The sequence below is a fragment of the Nelusetta ayraudi genome, unplaced genomic scaffold, assembly GCF_046127955.1.
Source record: "Nelusetta ayraudi isolate G7.1 ecotype Tasmania unplaced genomic scaffold, CSIRO-AGI_Nayr_v1 ptg000083l, whole genome shotgun sequence".
NCBI classification, from domain to species: Eukaryota; Metazoa; Chordata; class Actinopteri; order Tetraodontiformes; family Monacanthidae; genus Nelusetta; species Nelusetta ayraudi.
In genome coordinates this window covers 196819-214604 of record NW_027466133.1, presented here as the reverse complement: position 1 = coordinate 214604, position 17786 = coordinate 196819, and the positions used below count along the sequence as shown (strand labels likewise).

Here is a 17786-nt window from a genome sequence, read left to right as displayed (position 1 = left end):
CACAAAGAAATATCACATTCTATTTTATTGCGTTTTTAGTACACAAAAACATTTATTATGCACAGGCGTCTGTCAAATAAACCTTTTTGTTTCCATGAACAGAACAACATTTTCAGAAGAGGGGAGGAAAAGTGCTTTACAGGGATTTACCATCTCAATAAATACAAGGACAGTGAGGTCTGGTTGGATCCTGTTCTTCACACATGGGCCATGGAACGAAAAAAGTACAGACACACTCTCAAGCGCACACACACAGACACAGACACACACACACACATTTACAACCCCAGTCTGTTTTCATATTGTCCATATTGTACCAATACGCCTTCTTCCCGTCGACACACACACACACACACACACACACACACACACACGGAGGCCGAACGAGCGAGCAAACCTTGGAAATTATAACTTACACACCAGACTCAGTTTGGAAACAGAAACGTTTTTTTTTTTTTTTATAGGGACAAACTGAATTAGAACTGGCCTCTGCACTGAACACTGAACACTGAACAAGCTCAGGTCTGCTCCCAACTCTGGTTGCTCTGGTTATTGAACAACCCACCCCCCCCCAAACGCAGGCAATCGTTGCTCGAGATTAGAAAAACAAAACCAACAAAAACACCCAAATACTTAGAACTTAAATTAACAGGTTCAACAGTTTCTAATGATACAAAGATAAGGCACGAAATTTAGAACCAAATACTGTGCCGCCCCTTAGTGGAAAACTGACCTTCGACCCCTCCGACCACCCCACCCCCCCCCACCACCATCCAATGTTTCTGCTTCCTGCTGAGTTCTGAGACATCATCAAAGTCACAACACATCACCTCCACACGTTTCATTCACATGCACGTTTCCTTCATTGTTGCTCGGAGAGGAAAGTGGGAGGCGTCTTACCTCTCAGACGGTGGACTGTGTTTGTGTGTGCGTGTGTGACCCCCCCCCCACCCACCGCTATTCCACACACACACACACACACACATACACATACACACACATTCCTCGGAGTGATGACTTCCGCTCTGAATTTCCCCCCTTTTTTGTTTCGCTTTCTTGCTGTTGTTTTTCAAAAGTCTGTCCTCGGTCAGTCCCGTCAGTCCCTGGTTCAGTCAGAACCTCCGGCTGGAGCGGCAGAGCTGCCACCTCGTCCGGATTAAACAGGTCCAGTTCGGGTGGCCTGTCCTCGGCCAGAGAGAAGAAGCATACGTCCGACGTGTCACAGTTTTTTTTCTCTCTCTCTTTCCTCCTGTGGGTCCGGCCAGGTCCGCAGGCGTCAGGAGGAGGGAAGATCAAGGCGGGAGTGGGGGAGGGGGAAGGGAGGGGTCACTGGAGCGCTAGCGGCTGAGGGGGAGCTGCGGGAGAGACATGGCCTGGTGGGGGAGACCCTGAGAGGTCAGCATGGAGAAGGGGTGACCTGCAGGGCAAAACACAGGACTTTAGATTGAGATATATATGTATATACATATATATATATATATATATATATATATATATATACACACATATATACATACTCATACACACACAAACATATATATGTATATATACATATATATATATATATATACATACATACATATATACAAATATATATTTACACATATATACCTATATATACACTACCAGTCACACCTACTCATGCATTGGTTTTTCTTTCATTTAAATCACTGTTACTCACTTAAGGGATCAAAACAATGAATGAACAAAAGATATGTGGTATTATGTAGTAAACAAAAAAAAAAGACATAACTCAAAAACATTTCAAAGTTTAATTTTCTTAAAAATAGCCACCCTTTATATAAAACATTTAGAGTTATTTAACAATGTTTTTTTTGCTATATAATTTCATGTATATTGCTCATGTATTTGATGTCTTCAATATGTATCTACAATGTAGAACGGAGTATAGATAAAGAAAAATCATAGCACATGAGAAGGTGTCTGGTAGTGTATACATATATGTATATGTATATATATACTTATATGTATTTAAAAAATATATAACAGAGGTTGTAATGAAAGCAGCTGAGAAGTGCGGAGCCTCTGTCACTCACTGTCGATGTAGCCGTGCAGGGCCACCATGCGCGCCCGCTCGGGGCTGCCGAAGGGGGAGTAATGCAGCTCGTCCGGCAGGGAGGAGGGGATGCGGGACTGGGGGTGTGGCTGGGGGGCGCCGCTGTGCTGCGGCGTGTGCTTTTTATGTCGCGCTCTGCAGTTTTGAAACCACACCTATGAAAGACGCAGCGCAACCAGACATCATGTGGCAATGCTCTCCAAAACACACGCACACACACACACACACACTGACACAAATGTGGAATGAGAGGGGGGAGGGGGGGAGTGCACGCCCACCTGGATGACCCGCCTGCTGAGCCCCGTCATGTCGGCCAGCTTCTGCAGCGTCTGGGCGTCGGGGTTGTTGTCCTGGGCGAACTGGGCCTGCATGACCTGCACAGCCAGGCACAGCATCATAATTACCAATATTAGTATTAATGCTCAATGCAAAATCAAAAGGAGCAATTTCACATCATTTAAAGAAAAAAACACAAGCTGCAAAGTTTTTGCTTCCTGATGAAACTGATGCCACTGAAAAACGAGAGGTTGGCCATGCGTCAGTGAGGTATCAGGGGCCCTTTGTGATGTCACAAAGGGTCGATTAAAAGAACTCTGAGTTTTAAGCCAAGCAGAACGAGGAAAAAGCGGCACACAGAGTGAACTTTTCATTATTCTGCAGAGGAGCGGGTGGACAGACTGCAGCTGGAGAGCAGCGGTAAAGTGAATTTGACCTTTGACCTGCTGTGTGTGTGTGTGTGTGTGTGTGTGTGTGTGTGTGTCTGACCTGTAGCTGCTCTGCTGTGAAAGACGTCCGCGCTCTCTTGGCTGGTTTGGGCTGACTGTCCTGTTCTGTCGGGACGGCGCCCTCTAACGTGATGCCATTGCCTGGGAAAGAACAAAAAAAACAAAAAACAAAAATGAAACACAGAAAGAAATCCACTGAACAGAGAGAATAATTGAAAACAACAAGTCCAACCAAGAAGGCCGTGAAACAAAGTGGATTAACCTTTTTTTTTTTTCCAACCCTTCGACGGGGACCCAAATCTGAAATATGATCAACTCGGAGAATTGAAAGCAGGCCAGGAATATTTCCTTATTAATCAGGGAAGGTTTTTTTTTTAAAATAAAGCACAGACCGTATAGGCCAAATGCTGATTACACAGACTTAAATTTTGCTATAGCGCAGGGGTGGGCAAACCTTTTGACCGGTGGGCCACCATGGGTTGTACAATGTTACAGAGGGGGCCGGAGCAGGAGCAGATGGATGGAGTGTTTTGGTGAGCCACCTCATAGGAGGAAAACATCTATCATGGGCTATGTAAAAAACGTGTTGCTTTAATGTCAATTGAAAATGAACAAAAGCAAAGCTACAACAAAATCTGTGTCTTTGACGTCCTCTACATTGAAGGGACTCTTTAAACACTGAAAATTAAACAAAAAAATGATATACTGTTTTTTTTCTAGTACTAACAGTTACTGCTATTTAAAAGTAATTCAGAGTTATGTTATTCTTCAGGATATCATTATCATCATCATCATCATCACTGTGGCAGTAAAACAGCAATAAGGTTTGTTAATATAGTTTCAAATTCAGCCGGCCGGATTAAAAAGCTCAACGGGCCGCATACGGGCCCCCGGGCCGCAGTTTGCCCATGCCTGCAATAGCTCAACGAAACACATTCAGGGCCCAGAAGCGCACCACTAACTCTCTCACCGCTCTCAGCCGCCCGCTTCAGGTTCTCCACCATGGTGTCGTAGTGGATCCTGCACAGCACCTTCTCCTCCACCAGGCCGAACTCCTCGCCCGTCGACAGCTGCCGCTTGCACGAGAAGCAGGCAAAGCAGGCCAAGTGGTAGGCGTTGCCCCGGGCGCGGCGGACCCAGTCGCTGGCGTAGATCTGGCGCCCGCAGCGGGCGCACTTAGTACCGAACCTACTGTGGAAGGACGGGTGGGGGAGGGGTGGAGAAGGAGGTGGAGAGGGAGTCAGAGAGACGTGTGGCGGTGAAGAGATCTGCGCTCTCTCTCTCTCTATCGTTGATCGTAAAAATCCCCCTTTAAATAGAATCACATGATGACGGTACCAGTCCAGGTGTCTGATCCGGTGTTAACTTTGTTGACGAAAGATTTTCGTCGTAGTTATCGTCAACAACGTTTTTTTTTCCTGACTAAACGATAATGAGACGATAACTAAATAAAAATGCATTCACAAGGACTGAGACCATGATGAGGTGTATTGACATTTTCGTCAACGAAAAAAAAAAAAACGAGACGCAAACGTCTGCCGGAGACGAGATCCAATCAGAGCTCATTTCGCTTGTGGAAGGAAATGACGATTTAGAAAGTGGCGGGAGGAGTTGGGAAGCAAACCAATCAGAGTGTAAAGATATCAGGAAGCGACTAAAATGATTATGATGTTTGGTCGACTAAAACCAGACGAAAACTAAAACAATTTAGACGATTAAATTACGACTAAATCTAAATAAAATTTTTGTCAAAAGACTACGACAAAAACTAAATAAAATGTTGCTGTCAAAATTAACACTGGCCTGATCTGCCCACTGTAAAAAAAAAAAAAAAAAAAAGAAAAAAGAAAAGAAAAGAAAACATTTTTCTTTAAAATTCAAGGTTGTGGAAGATCTCCAGAGGTTCGGAGGAGGAAACTTTGTCGGGAGGATGTGGAACCTTCAAGAAAAGTTTCTGCCGCTGCTGCTGCAAGCTGAGCCCCGAATGCAAACAAACCAGCACCTGCAATTTCCTGGCTCGTGCATGAAGACCCTGACATGCACACACACACACACACACACACACACACACACACACACGCACACATAGGAACAAACACATACACACGCACACAATAAGTCATGTAATGCAGAGTGGGTCTTTTTTTTTTTTACAGGCAGAGGAAGAAAGACCCTGGATGACATCACCCGAGATGTCGCCGGCGCTGCAGCAGTGAGGTCAGTGAGGCGGCTGGAAAACCGAAACCACCTGACTTACTGTTGTGGACGGCGCCGAGGGACACACACGCACGCACGCACGCACGCACGCACGCACGCACGCACGAACGCACGCACGCACACACACGGAGCGACGATGGGAGATAAACGCGCGTAAAAATGCAGGACGGCGGCAGGAAGCAGCTCTGGCTTCAGGACTCAAAGGGTTCGGAGTAAATATTTGCACTTTAAAGGCGCTCGCGTTGGAGACGCTGTTGTGGTTGTTTGACATTCGCATAGAGGGGAAAGAAAATTAGGAGCAACAGGCGGCGACGGACGCTGCGATAACCTGCGGTCCCAAACACGAGGCTAATCTCGGCCAGTCAAAGCCGGAGAGCCGATCAGGCGTCTGTTTTCTGTTTATTTAGGCTTTAAAAAGGAAAAAAAAATTCTGCTTCAATAACCTAATCTTCTTGAAATCCTCTGCTGACTAGTACAAAACATAGTCAAATGAGTCTGAAATATTCTGGTATTGAATTTGAAGGACCAGTGGCTCACATTTCAAAGGTCCTGCTATTATTCAATGGTTGTGTTGGGTGAAGAAAAGTATATTTTCTAGCTACATAAATGAATAGTTCCCGCTTTACTTTAATTACAAATGAGCGTCTCGATTCCAGGAGCCCTGACGTCACCGCTGCTCTGAGGGAGACGTGAGGTCAGAGAGCTGCTGACCACCAGTGGATGTGACTAACTCACAAACCGACCAGTGCTGACGCTCGTAAACAACGCGTGGTTTCTGTGACTGGGAACTATTTTCAGTTGTGGATTAATCCACAGGCTTTTTCTCATCACCCAGGCCCATTTTTAGATTGTTTACAAATGCACAAAAAAAAAAGGGGGACGTGATTTATTAAATCAGGAGGTTTAAATCACGACCAGGCGACCAGTTCTGGTTGATGTAACCAGCAGCAGCTGCTGCGAAACAACACAAAAACAAAAAACACGCACAAAAACATGCTGCCTCCATTTAAAACAATAGAGAAGAATGTAAGACAGAACTCACATATGTTTAGCTGTTGTCTTTTGTTGGAATTTGTTTAATGTATATGCACATTTATATATATATATATATATATATATACGTATATATATATATATATATATATATATATATACATATATATATATATATATATATATATATACATATATATATATATATATATATATATATATATACATATATATATATATATATATATATATATACATATATATATATATATATATATATATATACATATATATATATATATATATATATATATATACATATATATATATATATATATATATATATATATATATATATATATATATATATATATATATATATATATATATATATATGTTAACGGATTTCTTTCTCAGCACTATCCTTTCGCCCAGCAGCTGTCACGGCGTAATACAAAGAAAATCCTCCCCCTATTAAAATACAGACGGCGGCACGGAGATACATTTCCTGCTTTATGCTGGAATCACTTGAGATTAAGACCCTGGTCTTTAAGGAGCACATTAGGCCTCTAATGGGTGTCAAACTCTGGTGTTGGGGAAGGTTACGGCCGTGTTGAGGGCCATTATGGAGGTGAGCAGCTGCCAGTTCTGCACAACGAGCCTCGCTCGGCGCCGCCTCTGGGACAGAAAGTGCGCGGGCGGGCGCACGTACGTGCACAAAAGGAGGGCAGAGACGGCGCAGCCGCCTCGTGGAAGAGAGGAAGCGAGGTAGACTGCCGCTGCCACGATGTCGTCCCGCACTGCTGCACTTCCCCCCCCAGTTCCCCTGTCTGTCTGGAGTAAGAAGATGGCAACGGGTGGCAAACATGAGGCCAGAGCTGGGAGGAGGAAGAGAAGGAGAGGGAGTATTAGGAGGAAGAAGAGTAGGAGGAAAAGTGCAGGAGGAGGAGAAGGAGGAAGAAGAAGATGGAAGAGGAAGAGGAGGAGAAGGGAGGAAGAGAGGAAGTAGGAGGAGGAGGAAGAAGAGGAAGAGAAAACGGAGGAGAGGGAGGAAGAGAAGGAGAACGAAGAGGAGGAAGAGGAGGATTAGGATGAACTGAGCAGACATGGAGGGAGAGGAAGTGAGTGGCTGAGAGGGGGGAAGAGAAGGGTCTCAGGGTAGGAGGAGGGAGGAGGGAGAAGAGAGGAGGGAGGGCGGGAGGGGGGAGGGCGACCGGGGAGGTTTGCCAAGTGAGCGGCTCTGGCGGTGCATCAGTGCTCCACTCCACTCTATCTGGGATGAAAGCATAGCGCCGCCCTGACGTCTCGCTGCGCCGCCACTCCAGCGCAGAGAGTCGCTGCTCCTCAGTGGCGGCAGTGGCGGCGGCGCTGACGGTCCCACGTTTGACCTATTTTCAGATCTCAGATTTTCAGCCACAGGTTTCCCCGGAAAACAGCATGTTTAGCCCTCTGTTTGCAGCCTTCCACGTGTTTGGAAAGGTGAGGGAGTTGGGCAGAAACGAGGAGGTCTTAAAGGGGCGGAGCCAACACCTGGATGAGGGAGTGTGGGGAGTGTGGTCCCTACCCACCCACTCACCCTGTGGGTGACGTCACAAAGAGCCGACTTCCAGAAATGTAGCTCAAAAGGGTAAATAAGCCAATAAATGGAATGCGGCCCGCTTGGATCTCTGGAAGGAAGTGTTCATCCCAGTGAACTTCGAGTGGGGGTGGAAAAGGAAGGTAGAATGAAAAGGAGGGAATTTCTGAGCGTCTGTTTCAGAAACCTGTGACCCCCCCCAACCCCGGGTGCGGTGCGTTCAGGGGCGGCGCGATGCATTCAGGGTCACCGGCGATAAACAGCCGCTGCGGTGGGAAAGAAACCGTCCAACGGCGGAACGACGCAGAGAATTCCATATCCAGTGAGGGGGGGAGGGAGAGTGGGGGGTCGTCGCCGAGCCTGGCGGCTAATCGAACGAGGCAGCCTGTCGGTTCGAGGCTCGCGGACGGAACCCAGAGAAGCTGCGAGTCTCCGACGGCGGCGTCCGGCCGACCGCTGCTGCTGCTGCTGCTGCTTCCTCGCCGACGGACGTGAAAACAACTGTTTTGGTCTTCGCCACCGAAACTCCGGCTGTTTATTTTTGGAAAGGACGTCACCGACAGTGACAGGAGGGAAAACCCGACACCCCTTCCCCAACCACCACCATTTTTTTTTTTTTTTTTTTTTTTTTTGCTCTCCATAATTTCTCTCATATTTTTTGGTTTTTATGAGGTGCAGGTCACCTGCTGCTCTGGGGCTGCAGCTGGATGAGCTGCATGTTTTTCAGATTAGAACCGACATGCCCAGGGGGATAATCTCCATTCGGGTTTGTCCAAACAGATCAATCAGGGCTTCTTCTGTCTTTTTTTTTATTATTACTATTATTCCATCATAGCGGCTATGATCGTTCATTATTAGCAACTGAGTACGAACAAAAACCTAAATATAACTAAAAATAGTGTATCAGTAAAAGTGTATCTCCCCCACCGACGACCTCCAGCCACGCTGCTATGAAGAGCTAATCAGCGGAGCAGCGGTGGGCTGATGATAATTATTAGCACGACAACACACACACACACATACACAAACGTGATCTCACCCACAGAGTTCCCAACGTACACGCACTCTGCTGTCATCGTCCCAGGGTGCATCTGATTAGTGCTGCAGCGCAACTTCCTGTGTGGCCTGCAGCTGACGGGCTGAGGATGATGTTACTATAGCGATGGAGGCAAGAGTGTGTGTGTGTGTGTGTGAGAGAGAGAGAGAGAGAGAGAGAGAGAGAGAGAGAGAGAGAGAGAGAGAGAGAGAAAGGGGCCTGACATGGGTTTTTGGGAGGCACAGCGTGGGCTCTGTCCCCTATGTCCACACACACACACACACACACACACACACACACACACACACACACATTTTGAGGCGGGGGGGCAGGGCCCACTCTGATTTCCTGCTATTACGCCCCATTAAAGCGGCTGTCAGTCCGCAGCCAGATGAGAGGCTGACACAGATGAGGGAATATCTCCAGAGGTTTGAAAGCAGCCCCGAGGATTCTGGACTGGCGGCCGTGTTTAGCCCAGTTTAAATCTGGCCTAAACCCAGATTACGGTTTATATTTACAGAGGTAACCATTGTGCAGGGAGCCCCCACCCCCTCCCATTCACCCCCCCCCCCCCTCTATTTTTTTGCAAGCAAAGCCTCTCTGTTGCTGCAAGTGTTTCTAAATATTTTTTCTTGCACTCCAGTATGACTTCCGGAAACGGAGGCCAAACCTACAAATATTATTATGCAAACTGATTTTTTTTCTCTCTCTCTCCCCCCCCCCCCCCCCCTCTCTTGAGACTGTGGCCGAGGCGAGCCGAAGACATGCCGGCAGCTTGCAAAACGGTTTCCCCCCACGGAGATCTTAAGAGGATCCAGACTAAAAAATATCATATATCAAGAAACAGTCATCTTGCCTGTTTAGTGTCTGAGGAGCCGACTCTGGTTCAGGTTGTAATTTTAAAGTGAGGACTTCGATTTAGTTGTTAAGCAAATTACGCAAGAAGAAAAAGCAGAACAGCGCTGAAAGAAATTTCAATACAGTGAATTAAAAACTCGATAAAAAAAAAAGTCTTAAATTGATAATAAAAAATTAGCATTCACTCACTAACCGGGAGCCGTTTGCTATAAAACTGAACCTAGCTTATCGAAGTTAGCATCAGTGCTTCTTCTTTTTTATCCCCTTTTTGTTGCGATTCGATTTCAAACGTTGCCACACTTCACTGCGGTCACACATTCATTTACTGAGAAACTACTTTTTTTCCCCTTGTGCGCAAAGCAGCTCTCTCAAGGCTGCTTTGCGCATAAGACAATATTTACGCATTCACTTTGACTCAATATGCTCCAAATGTTTGAGCGGATTGTGACACATAAATCAGCAGCGGGATTTTTTGTTTGAAGGTGTGTTTGCGGCTTTATTTTCTTTAATAATACGAAGCGGAACGGAGCCGGACAGGGTCGTGTTTTATTCTGCGTCTCGAGTGCCGCTAATTGCCACCGTGACGCTCGTCGGCGCGCAAAAACCTCTTTGAAAGCGCGCGACAAACGGCCACTCTGCACTCGGCGTCTGCAATTACGCACGCTCGTAATTAAAATCACACCGTCTCACACAATCACAGTGTTGGATTTCTCTGATGAGCATATTATACGTGGCCCGGTGACAGCTAATGACACGCTTGGAAATCCACCACCGCCGCCGTTGCCGCCGAGCGCGTGCTCCCGCGCCCTCTCGGGCAAGGCAAGGCGGGTGAGGTAGGGGTGAGCGGCGTAAACGGAGACGGGTCAGGTAAAATATTATTATGATTCGGCCGAGCAAACAGTGAAAATCTGCTCTTTGCGAGGAAAAAGAAAATTCAGCCAAATGATTGGCAGCTGCTGGACTCACATAAATAAACAGACATCTGAGTCAGTGTGGGAGTGTGGCTCAGGGAGTGTGTGTGTGTGTGTGTGTGTGTGTGTGTGTGTGTGTGTGTGTGTGTGTGTGTGTGTGTGTGTGTGTGAGTCCTTTTGAGTGGTTAAAAAAAAGAGGCTGTGTGTACAGTGCACCTTTCACATTCACGCCTCAATTCATGTTTTCATATTTTTGTACGTTTCTGCGCAAGAGTGCACACACGTCTCATCTTGTGTGTGTGTGTGTGTGTGTGTGTGTGTGTGTGTGTGTGTGTGTGTGTGTGTGTGTGTGTGTGTGTGTCCGTGTGCTCTTAGTTGGGATAGGAATGCCATTCAAATCCCAGGAACTTGCTGAGCAGGCACTCGGGGCGGTCTAATTGCTGGTCTGGAGGCCCGAGGGGTCTGGGGTGGAGGACGACTAATTGCTGGTGATTATGAACCTCAGCGAGGTGGCTGCGTGTCGGGTTTCCATCGGACAAACACCCGCTCGTTGCTCACTCACAGGTCCGAGCACACACACACACACACACAAGCACACACACATACACACACAAGCACACACACACACACGTCTGCCCGTGCACACAATCGTGCATGGCCGTCCATTCAGCACGCGTGGCGTAATGTATTCTGTCGCAGGGCCTGAACCCGCGTTAACCCCGGATGCCACACGCGCAGCCAGAAAAGTGCACAAATAATCCGACTCCTTCTTCTCCATGTGTAAACACAAACACGGCAGCCCACTAAATTATGCATCTGCCGTTCAGATCAGAGAATTAAAAAGACATCAAAAGATCTCCGGAGCAAAAAATCTATGGCAAAAAAAAAAAAAAATAAAGGAGGCAAGGAGACCAGCTAGGAGGTCCACTTTACTGCACACAGATGGATAGATTGATACACTACCAGTCAAAAGTTGGGACACATGCTTCTGATTGGATGTCTTTTCTTTCATTTTCATGACTATTTACATTGTAGATTGTCACTCAAAGCACCACAACTATGAATGAACACATATGGAATATGTATTAAACAAAAAAAAGAGTGAGATAACTCAAACAAGTTGAATGTTTTAGATGATCCAGAATAGCCACCCTCCATATAATATATATATAACATAGCATATTTAGGTATTTAAGATTTTTTTTTTTCTTTTGCCACATTAATCCACATATCTTGGTCATATATTCGATGCATTCAGTGTGTATCTACAGTGTAGAAAGTAGTAAAGATAAAGAAGAAACAGACACATGTGTCCAAACTTTTGACTGGTAGTGTAGATAGATAGATCGATATTGTAGATAGATAGATAGATAGATAGATAGATAGATAGATAGATAGATAGATAGATAGATAGATGCTGTAGACAGACAGACAGACAGACAGACAGATAGATAGATAGATAGATAGATAGATAGATAGATAGATAGATAGATAGATAGATAGATAGATATTGTAGATAGATAGATGCTGTAGACAGACAGACAGACAGACAGATAGATAGATAGATAGATAGATAGATAGACAGATAGATAGATAGATAGATCTTCGGAGGAGCAAATGCAGGAGTGTGTGATTCTGCGTGTGTGAACTGGTGCTGTCTGATTTGACGGTGCGCGCCGGAAATTAGCAGCAGAAATAATCCAATTTGATTTCAACGAGCCCTTACTCCGACCTGATAAAATCTGAGGTTTGGCGACACGTGGCCGGAAAAACATCCTGGCCAACGCCATAATAGGTCCTCGAGAACCTGCCGTACTTCCCTGGCTTCCCTTTGTAATGGTGGAAAACAAACTGCCCTCCCTCCCTCTCCTCCTCCCACCTCCTTTGACGCAGCCATGAATGTTATGTCTTTTGATAGCCATAACAAACTGGCACAACCTCCATCGCGCGCGCTTTTTATATATACTTTTTCCCCCCCTATTTAGTTACACATCTTTCTCTTTTTTTATACATAGTTTTTGAAAGCGGGCTTTCAAGCATGCGTGAGGCGACACCCGCATCGCTGGGACACAGAGGAGGAGGAGGAGTGTTGCGGGTGCGTGTGTGTATGTGGGCGCGCGCGCGCGCGTACCGCCAGACTTACCCTACCTGAAATAATCCATTTTGCAGAAGATCTCCTTGTTCTTGATGTAGCAGCTGCTGTGCTGACGTAACGACGTCCTGCACACGGAGCACTCCAGGCAGCGCACGTGCCAGATCAGGTTGTTCACCTGCACGCGGAGACAGACAGCAAGTCAGGTCACAGCAACACACGCGTAAAGAAAAAGAAAGAAAAAAAAAACAAAAAAAAACACGACCACGGACGTGCCCGTGTCGTCACGAATCCGTCCGGGTCGCGACGGCTGCTGCCGCCTCGTACGTGCTGACGTCATTAACATGTACGTGACATTTCTTTTAAAACAAACAAACAAACAAAACAATCATTAAAAATTAAAAATGGCCCAAATAGAAAAACTACTAAATGAAACAAAAATGTTTCCTGTTTTTTATTTTCTGCCTAGCAACAATCTGTTGCGACAAACTAAATTTATCTTACAATCGTTTGCCAAATAAAGACTCATCAGAAATGAGAGCAGTTATTGCAATTGTTGCCTAAATGATCTTTAACCCGAAAACAAAGCAAATACAACAAGGCGAATCATTAGGACTAAAATATAACAAATAATCTTTTTTTTTATTTTAAAAGATTAATCCGAAGGTATTTCTGTTCCTTATCTTTATTATTATTATTATTATTATTATTATTATTTTGCATTGAGCTTTACTACGACTCTTGTCAACAACAGGCCTCATTATTGCGAGCGGACAAGCCTGGAGATTTTTGTTTTTTTTTAAAGCATAAATACATTGCAAACATATAAATATCCTCTTTAAAACGTTTTAGTTTTTTTTTTATAATAGGGAATTATTTTCATTGTATTTGTTGTCATGCAATTAGACAAATAAAAACAACTGTCTTGATTATTATTTGATTTGGACATTTGGCTTTCACAGCAAAAAAAAAAAATATTAAAACGCTATTCCACAAAACTGCACAAAAAGATGAAGGACAACAATTGATTTAAGGATTTTATGTGTAATGTGTTAAAACTTAATTGTATTTAATTATATATAACATGGAAATTATTAGGTATTTTTGGTAAATGGTAAAAATATATATATATATATATATATATTATAAGTGTGTATATATTTTTTCAATATTGTTCTGACCATTTGAGTATTTATGCACGTTTTTAAACATTTTTTTTTTATATTTCTAAATCAGTCTTGGGGAAAAAAAAAACCCTCACTATTTATTTCTTGTCTTATCAGGCAATATGAAGTTGGCACAGTGAGCAAAGGACGGACGTGTCCCATCACGTTATCTCTCCTCTGCGGAGCACTTCCCGACAAACACTCCGGTGTGCACGAGACTGATATCACTGAAAACACGCTGGCGCACGCGACAGGAGGACGTCAAAAGGAAAAAAAAAAAAAAAAAAAAAAGCCCTGCCAGAGTGAAACACCCGCGTGTCACTCCTGCCCTCCTCCTGTGCACTCTTATAGGCTGCAGTCACTGAAAAGATCACTTCCTTCTCCAGACTTAAAGAACAACATGCTCTTCTCTTTTCATTTTTGCCTTTATTCATTATTGATTGTGATAAATACAAGAGCATAGCAGGCGAGTAGAATTTATCCACGGCCTCGTTTTAAATCCCAATGCTGCTGAACCCAGGAAGCAAACTGACACCAGGCAAAAAAACTAAACAAAACATGGTCCAACTGCGAGCACAGATTCTAATTAACAGAAGAAGTTATTATATAGATGTATATATTATATGCATATGTATACACATATTTTCATAATGTGTGGGTAAGTGTATATAAATACATATATATATATACATATATAAGTAGTATATATATATATGTATATGTATATATATATATATATATATATATATATGTATATATAAATATATACATATATATATACATACATACACACGCATACATATATATATATATATATGTATATATATGTATATATATATATATATATACACATATATATATACATACATACACACGCATACATATATATATATATATATGTATATATATATATACATATATATATATATATATATATATATATATATACATATATATATATATATACATATATATATATATATATATATATATATACATATATATATATATATATATATATATATATATATATATATATACATATATATATACATATATATATATATACATATATATATATATATATTAATGGAGCCACTCCCAGCTGTCATAAGGTGAAGGCAGGATGACACCCTGGACAAGAGGTCAGTTCATCGCAGAGACACAAACAAACCAACTAACATATACTAATATTCTCTCTCTCTCTCTCTCTCTCTCTCTCTCACACACACACACACACACACACACACACACACACACACACACACACACACACACACACAACTACGGACAAAATAGAGTTCTCAATTCACCTCACATGCACGTTTTTGGTCTGTGTGGGACGAAGCCGAAGAGAGTGTGTGTATACACATATATACATATACATATACATATATACTGTATATATATGAGAACTGTGTGGTCGCGGCCTCTCCTCACTCACCTTCAGCAGGTATTTGTCCAGGATGTCCTGGCCGCAGCTGGCGCACACGTTCTTGCCTGCGGACGGCACCGAGCTGGCGGTGGAGGTGGGCGAGCACACGGACGGGGTGCACGGGCTGCTGCTGCTGCTGCTGCTGCTGCTGGTGGTGGGCGACGAGCGGGTGTCCTCGCGCTCCATGTTGGACCGCTGCGACTCTCCGTCCGAGTGAGGCTGCAGGAGGGAGGCGGGCAGGCAGGGCTCAGACACACGCAGCACAATTCACACTGCTAGCAGTCGTCGCCATTTTACACGTGGATGGATTTGAAAAGGAACCAAAAAACATCTATTTGTTAAAAAAACAAAAAAAACAACAACAACAACAAAAAACAGATATGCCTTTTTCAGCGCGCACCCGGAGATGTCGAGAGGCAGGGGCACGCATGCAGCGAGGCTCTCTCTCACCATCGGGAGGGTCGGAGTTGCAGTGCGCGTCCTCCGGCAGGGAAATCACCCTACAAGACGGCGCTCCGTGCGCGGCTAATCTCCATCACCGTCCCGGCCTCATCCTCGGCTGAGGGGAGTGGGGTTTCAAAAAATCAAATCCCGGGCAGGCATTTGCAAGACAAGCCCGAAACACCGGACTGCTCCTATTTAAAGTTGTCCTGGTGACATAAAAAACAAAAAAAACAACTAGACTCCCCCCATCCAGCTTCCAACTGTTCAAAGGGGCCCCGGCGACGACAAAAGGCACCTTTTTAATGAAGCCATTTCAATTTGGATTGATTCGTCCCTCTCTTATATCCTTAAAGCCCCCAATGCCTCTCACAAGAACAGCATTTCCTCCGCAATCCAGGACAGGGAGGGGGTGAGAGGGAAGGAGGGAGGGGTGAGGGGGTGCAAAACTACCTGTAATTACAAATAGTCGAGCTGCGGATAAGAGGGAGCCCGAGTGTCAATTTCAGCTGCCAATCACCGCGAGGCAGCGGGTCATCCCCCCTCCTCCTCCCCCTTCTCCGAAGAATTGCAAATTTGATTTTTTTCTTTTTCTTTTTCTTTTTTTTTTCAAATGGCTGTAATTAAAATCCAAGAGAAGAATCCAAGAGGCTCGCGGAGTGGCGAATTCAGACGCTATATTCACGGCGAGGCGAGCGGCGCGTGTCTCTTCGTCTTTCCTCACGGCGCGTGCAGCTGATCTTCTGTAGTAGGCTATACCAACGCGGCTCGAGCCGTCTTGTGACATCACGGCGATGAGCGCCCCCCCCCACACACACACAAAAAAAAGAAAAAAGAAAAATGAAAAGAAAACAGAAAACATACAGAGAAAGAAGAGAGAGAGAGGGAATTGTTGCCTTATTGCATTGTGTTTCCTACATGTAAAGTCTCCTTGGGTGCTCATAAAGGCACTTAAAAATAAAAGTATTGTTATCACATATATTATTATTATTATAATAATTTAGAGAGAGAGAGAGAGAGAGAGAGAGAGAGAGAGAGAGAGAGAGATGGAAAGAAAAAAGGAAGGGAGAGAGAGAGAGAGAGAGAGAGAGAGAGAGAGAGAGAGAGAGAGAGAGAGAGAGAGAGAGATACACTCCAGCAAATAGACCGATCCCGAACGCTACGTATATGAAAAAACAAAACAAACAGATCTGGTGGAAAATGTGGATGATTCCCAGTTTGCAGTTGATTGCATCCACTGGTGATGGCGTGCAGGCCGGTTATTGATACAGGGTCAGAGCCAGACGAGTGAAGGCCCGAGCAGCAACCGAGTCTGACACACATAAAAAACAAAACAAAACAAAAAAAACACAAAAACTATAGTTGCAACTCTCTCCGTGTGTGTGTGTGTGTGTGTGTGTGTACCTGTTTGGCCGGAAGTCCCTCGGACAGGATCTTACTTCCCTCTGAAAGAGGGGACAGCGCTTCATTTTTCCAGTACATGAACTCCCTGCTGGAGTCTCGCAGCGACTGTGCGTCGTCCTCGTCCCCCGGAGTCGGTGCGTGCTGAGCGGGGTTGCTCTTCCTGTCTGGGGCGGTGGGCGGGAGAGCCTGGACCATCCGCGCTGCTTCCACCCCCACCCCCCAACCACCACCGGAGCACCGCACGGTTGGAGGTTCGAGGGGTGCAGCCGCGTCTTTGACCGCCGCTTCTTCGGATCAGAGCAACGACGTGGCCGCTACACAAGCACGGAGGTCCGGTATCGAGAGGATGCTGCCGCTGCTGTTGCTCCGCTGCCGAGCCGAGGAGCTTCACTCGGACCTTCCTCCTCTTCCTCTTCCTGCAGGCTTCTCTCGCTCCTCTTCGTCTCTGCGCGGCGACAAAAACCGCCAAAAACGACAAACACAATAAAAGAAACAAATGCACAACCACAAAACGAGACTCGAATTTCTCGGTCCTCGGTTGCGCGTTTTTCTCTCCCCGGAGCGTGATTGGAAGCGTGCAGGGCGCTCCGAGCGTGCAGACGCGGACTCCCCCTGCTGCAGTAGATGGCTGCAGTGAAAGTTTGCGCGGCTCTCGGCCTGAACTTCTTACTTAAGGGGAGGGGGGGAGGGCGAGCAAAGTTTTTCTGCTGCTGCATGCGTGAGAAGGGTGGAAACGCTGCGCAGCAAGCTATGACAGCAACTCACCTAAAAAACCCCGCTGGCGAGTGTCTGATATGTCAGCTGAGGGTGAGGCGGGGTGGGGATGAGCGTGAGGAGGGTGAGGGAAAAGAAGCG

The 17786-nt window shown here is 45.1% G+C and overlaps 1 protein-coding gene across 2 annotated transcripts; it reads right to left on the bottom strand.

Moving 5' to 3' along the window:
• Positions 1–7: 7 nt before the first annotated feature.
• lhx6a (LIM homeobox 6a) lies at positions 8–17775 on the bottom strand. Of its 2 annotated transcripts, none has more exons than XM_076044856.1 (8): positions 16932–17775; positions 15096–15305; positions 12542–12663; positions 3773–3990; positions 2843–2943; positions 2356–2451; positions 2058–2232; positions 8–1417 (listed from the first exon to the last, which is right to left on the bottom strand). In XM_076044856.1, exons 1-8 carry the CDS (start codon positions 17124–17126, stop codon positions 1338–1340), a joined length of 1197 nt encoding a protein of 398 aa, XP_075900971.1. In that variant the 5' UTR covers positions 17127–17775; the 3' UTR covers positions 8–1337. The 2 variants fall into 2 exon arrangements, with proteins under 2 accessions (XP_075900971.1, XP_075900970.1); XM_076044855.1 differs by having other exon boundaries at positions 3773–3993; positions 16932–17601.
• Positions 17776–17786: the final 11 nt, after the last annotated feature.

Excerpts from the sequence above, each read along its gene's own strand:
- lhx6a (XM_076044855.1), bottom strand. The coding sequence starts at position 17,126 with ATGGTCCAGGCTCTCCCGCCCACCGCCCCAGACAGGAAGAGCAACCCC. Across the intron at positions 3,994-12,541 it reads TGCAAAATGGATTATTTCAG|TAGGTTCGGTACTAAGTGCG; the intron begins GTAGGGTAAGTC and ends GTCCTTCCACAG. Across the intron at positions 2,233-2,355 it reads TCAGCAGGCGGGTCATCCAG|GTGTGGTTTCAAAACTGCAG; the intron begins GTGGGCGTGCAC and ends CGTCTTTCATAG.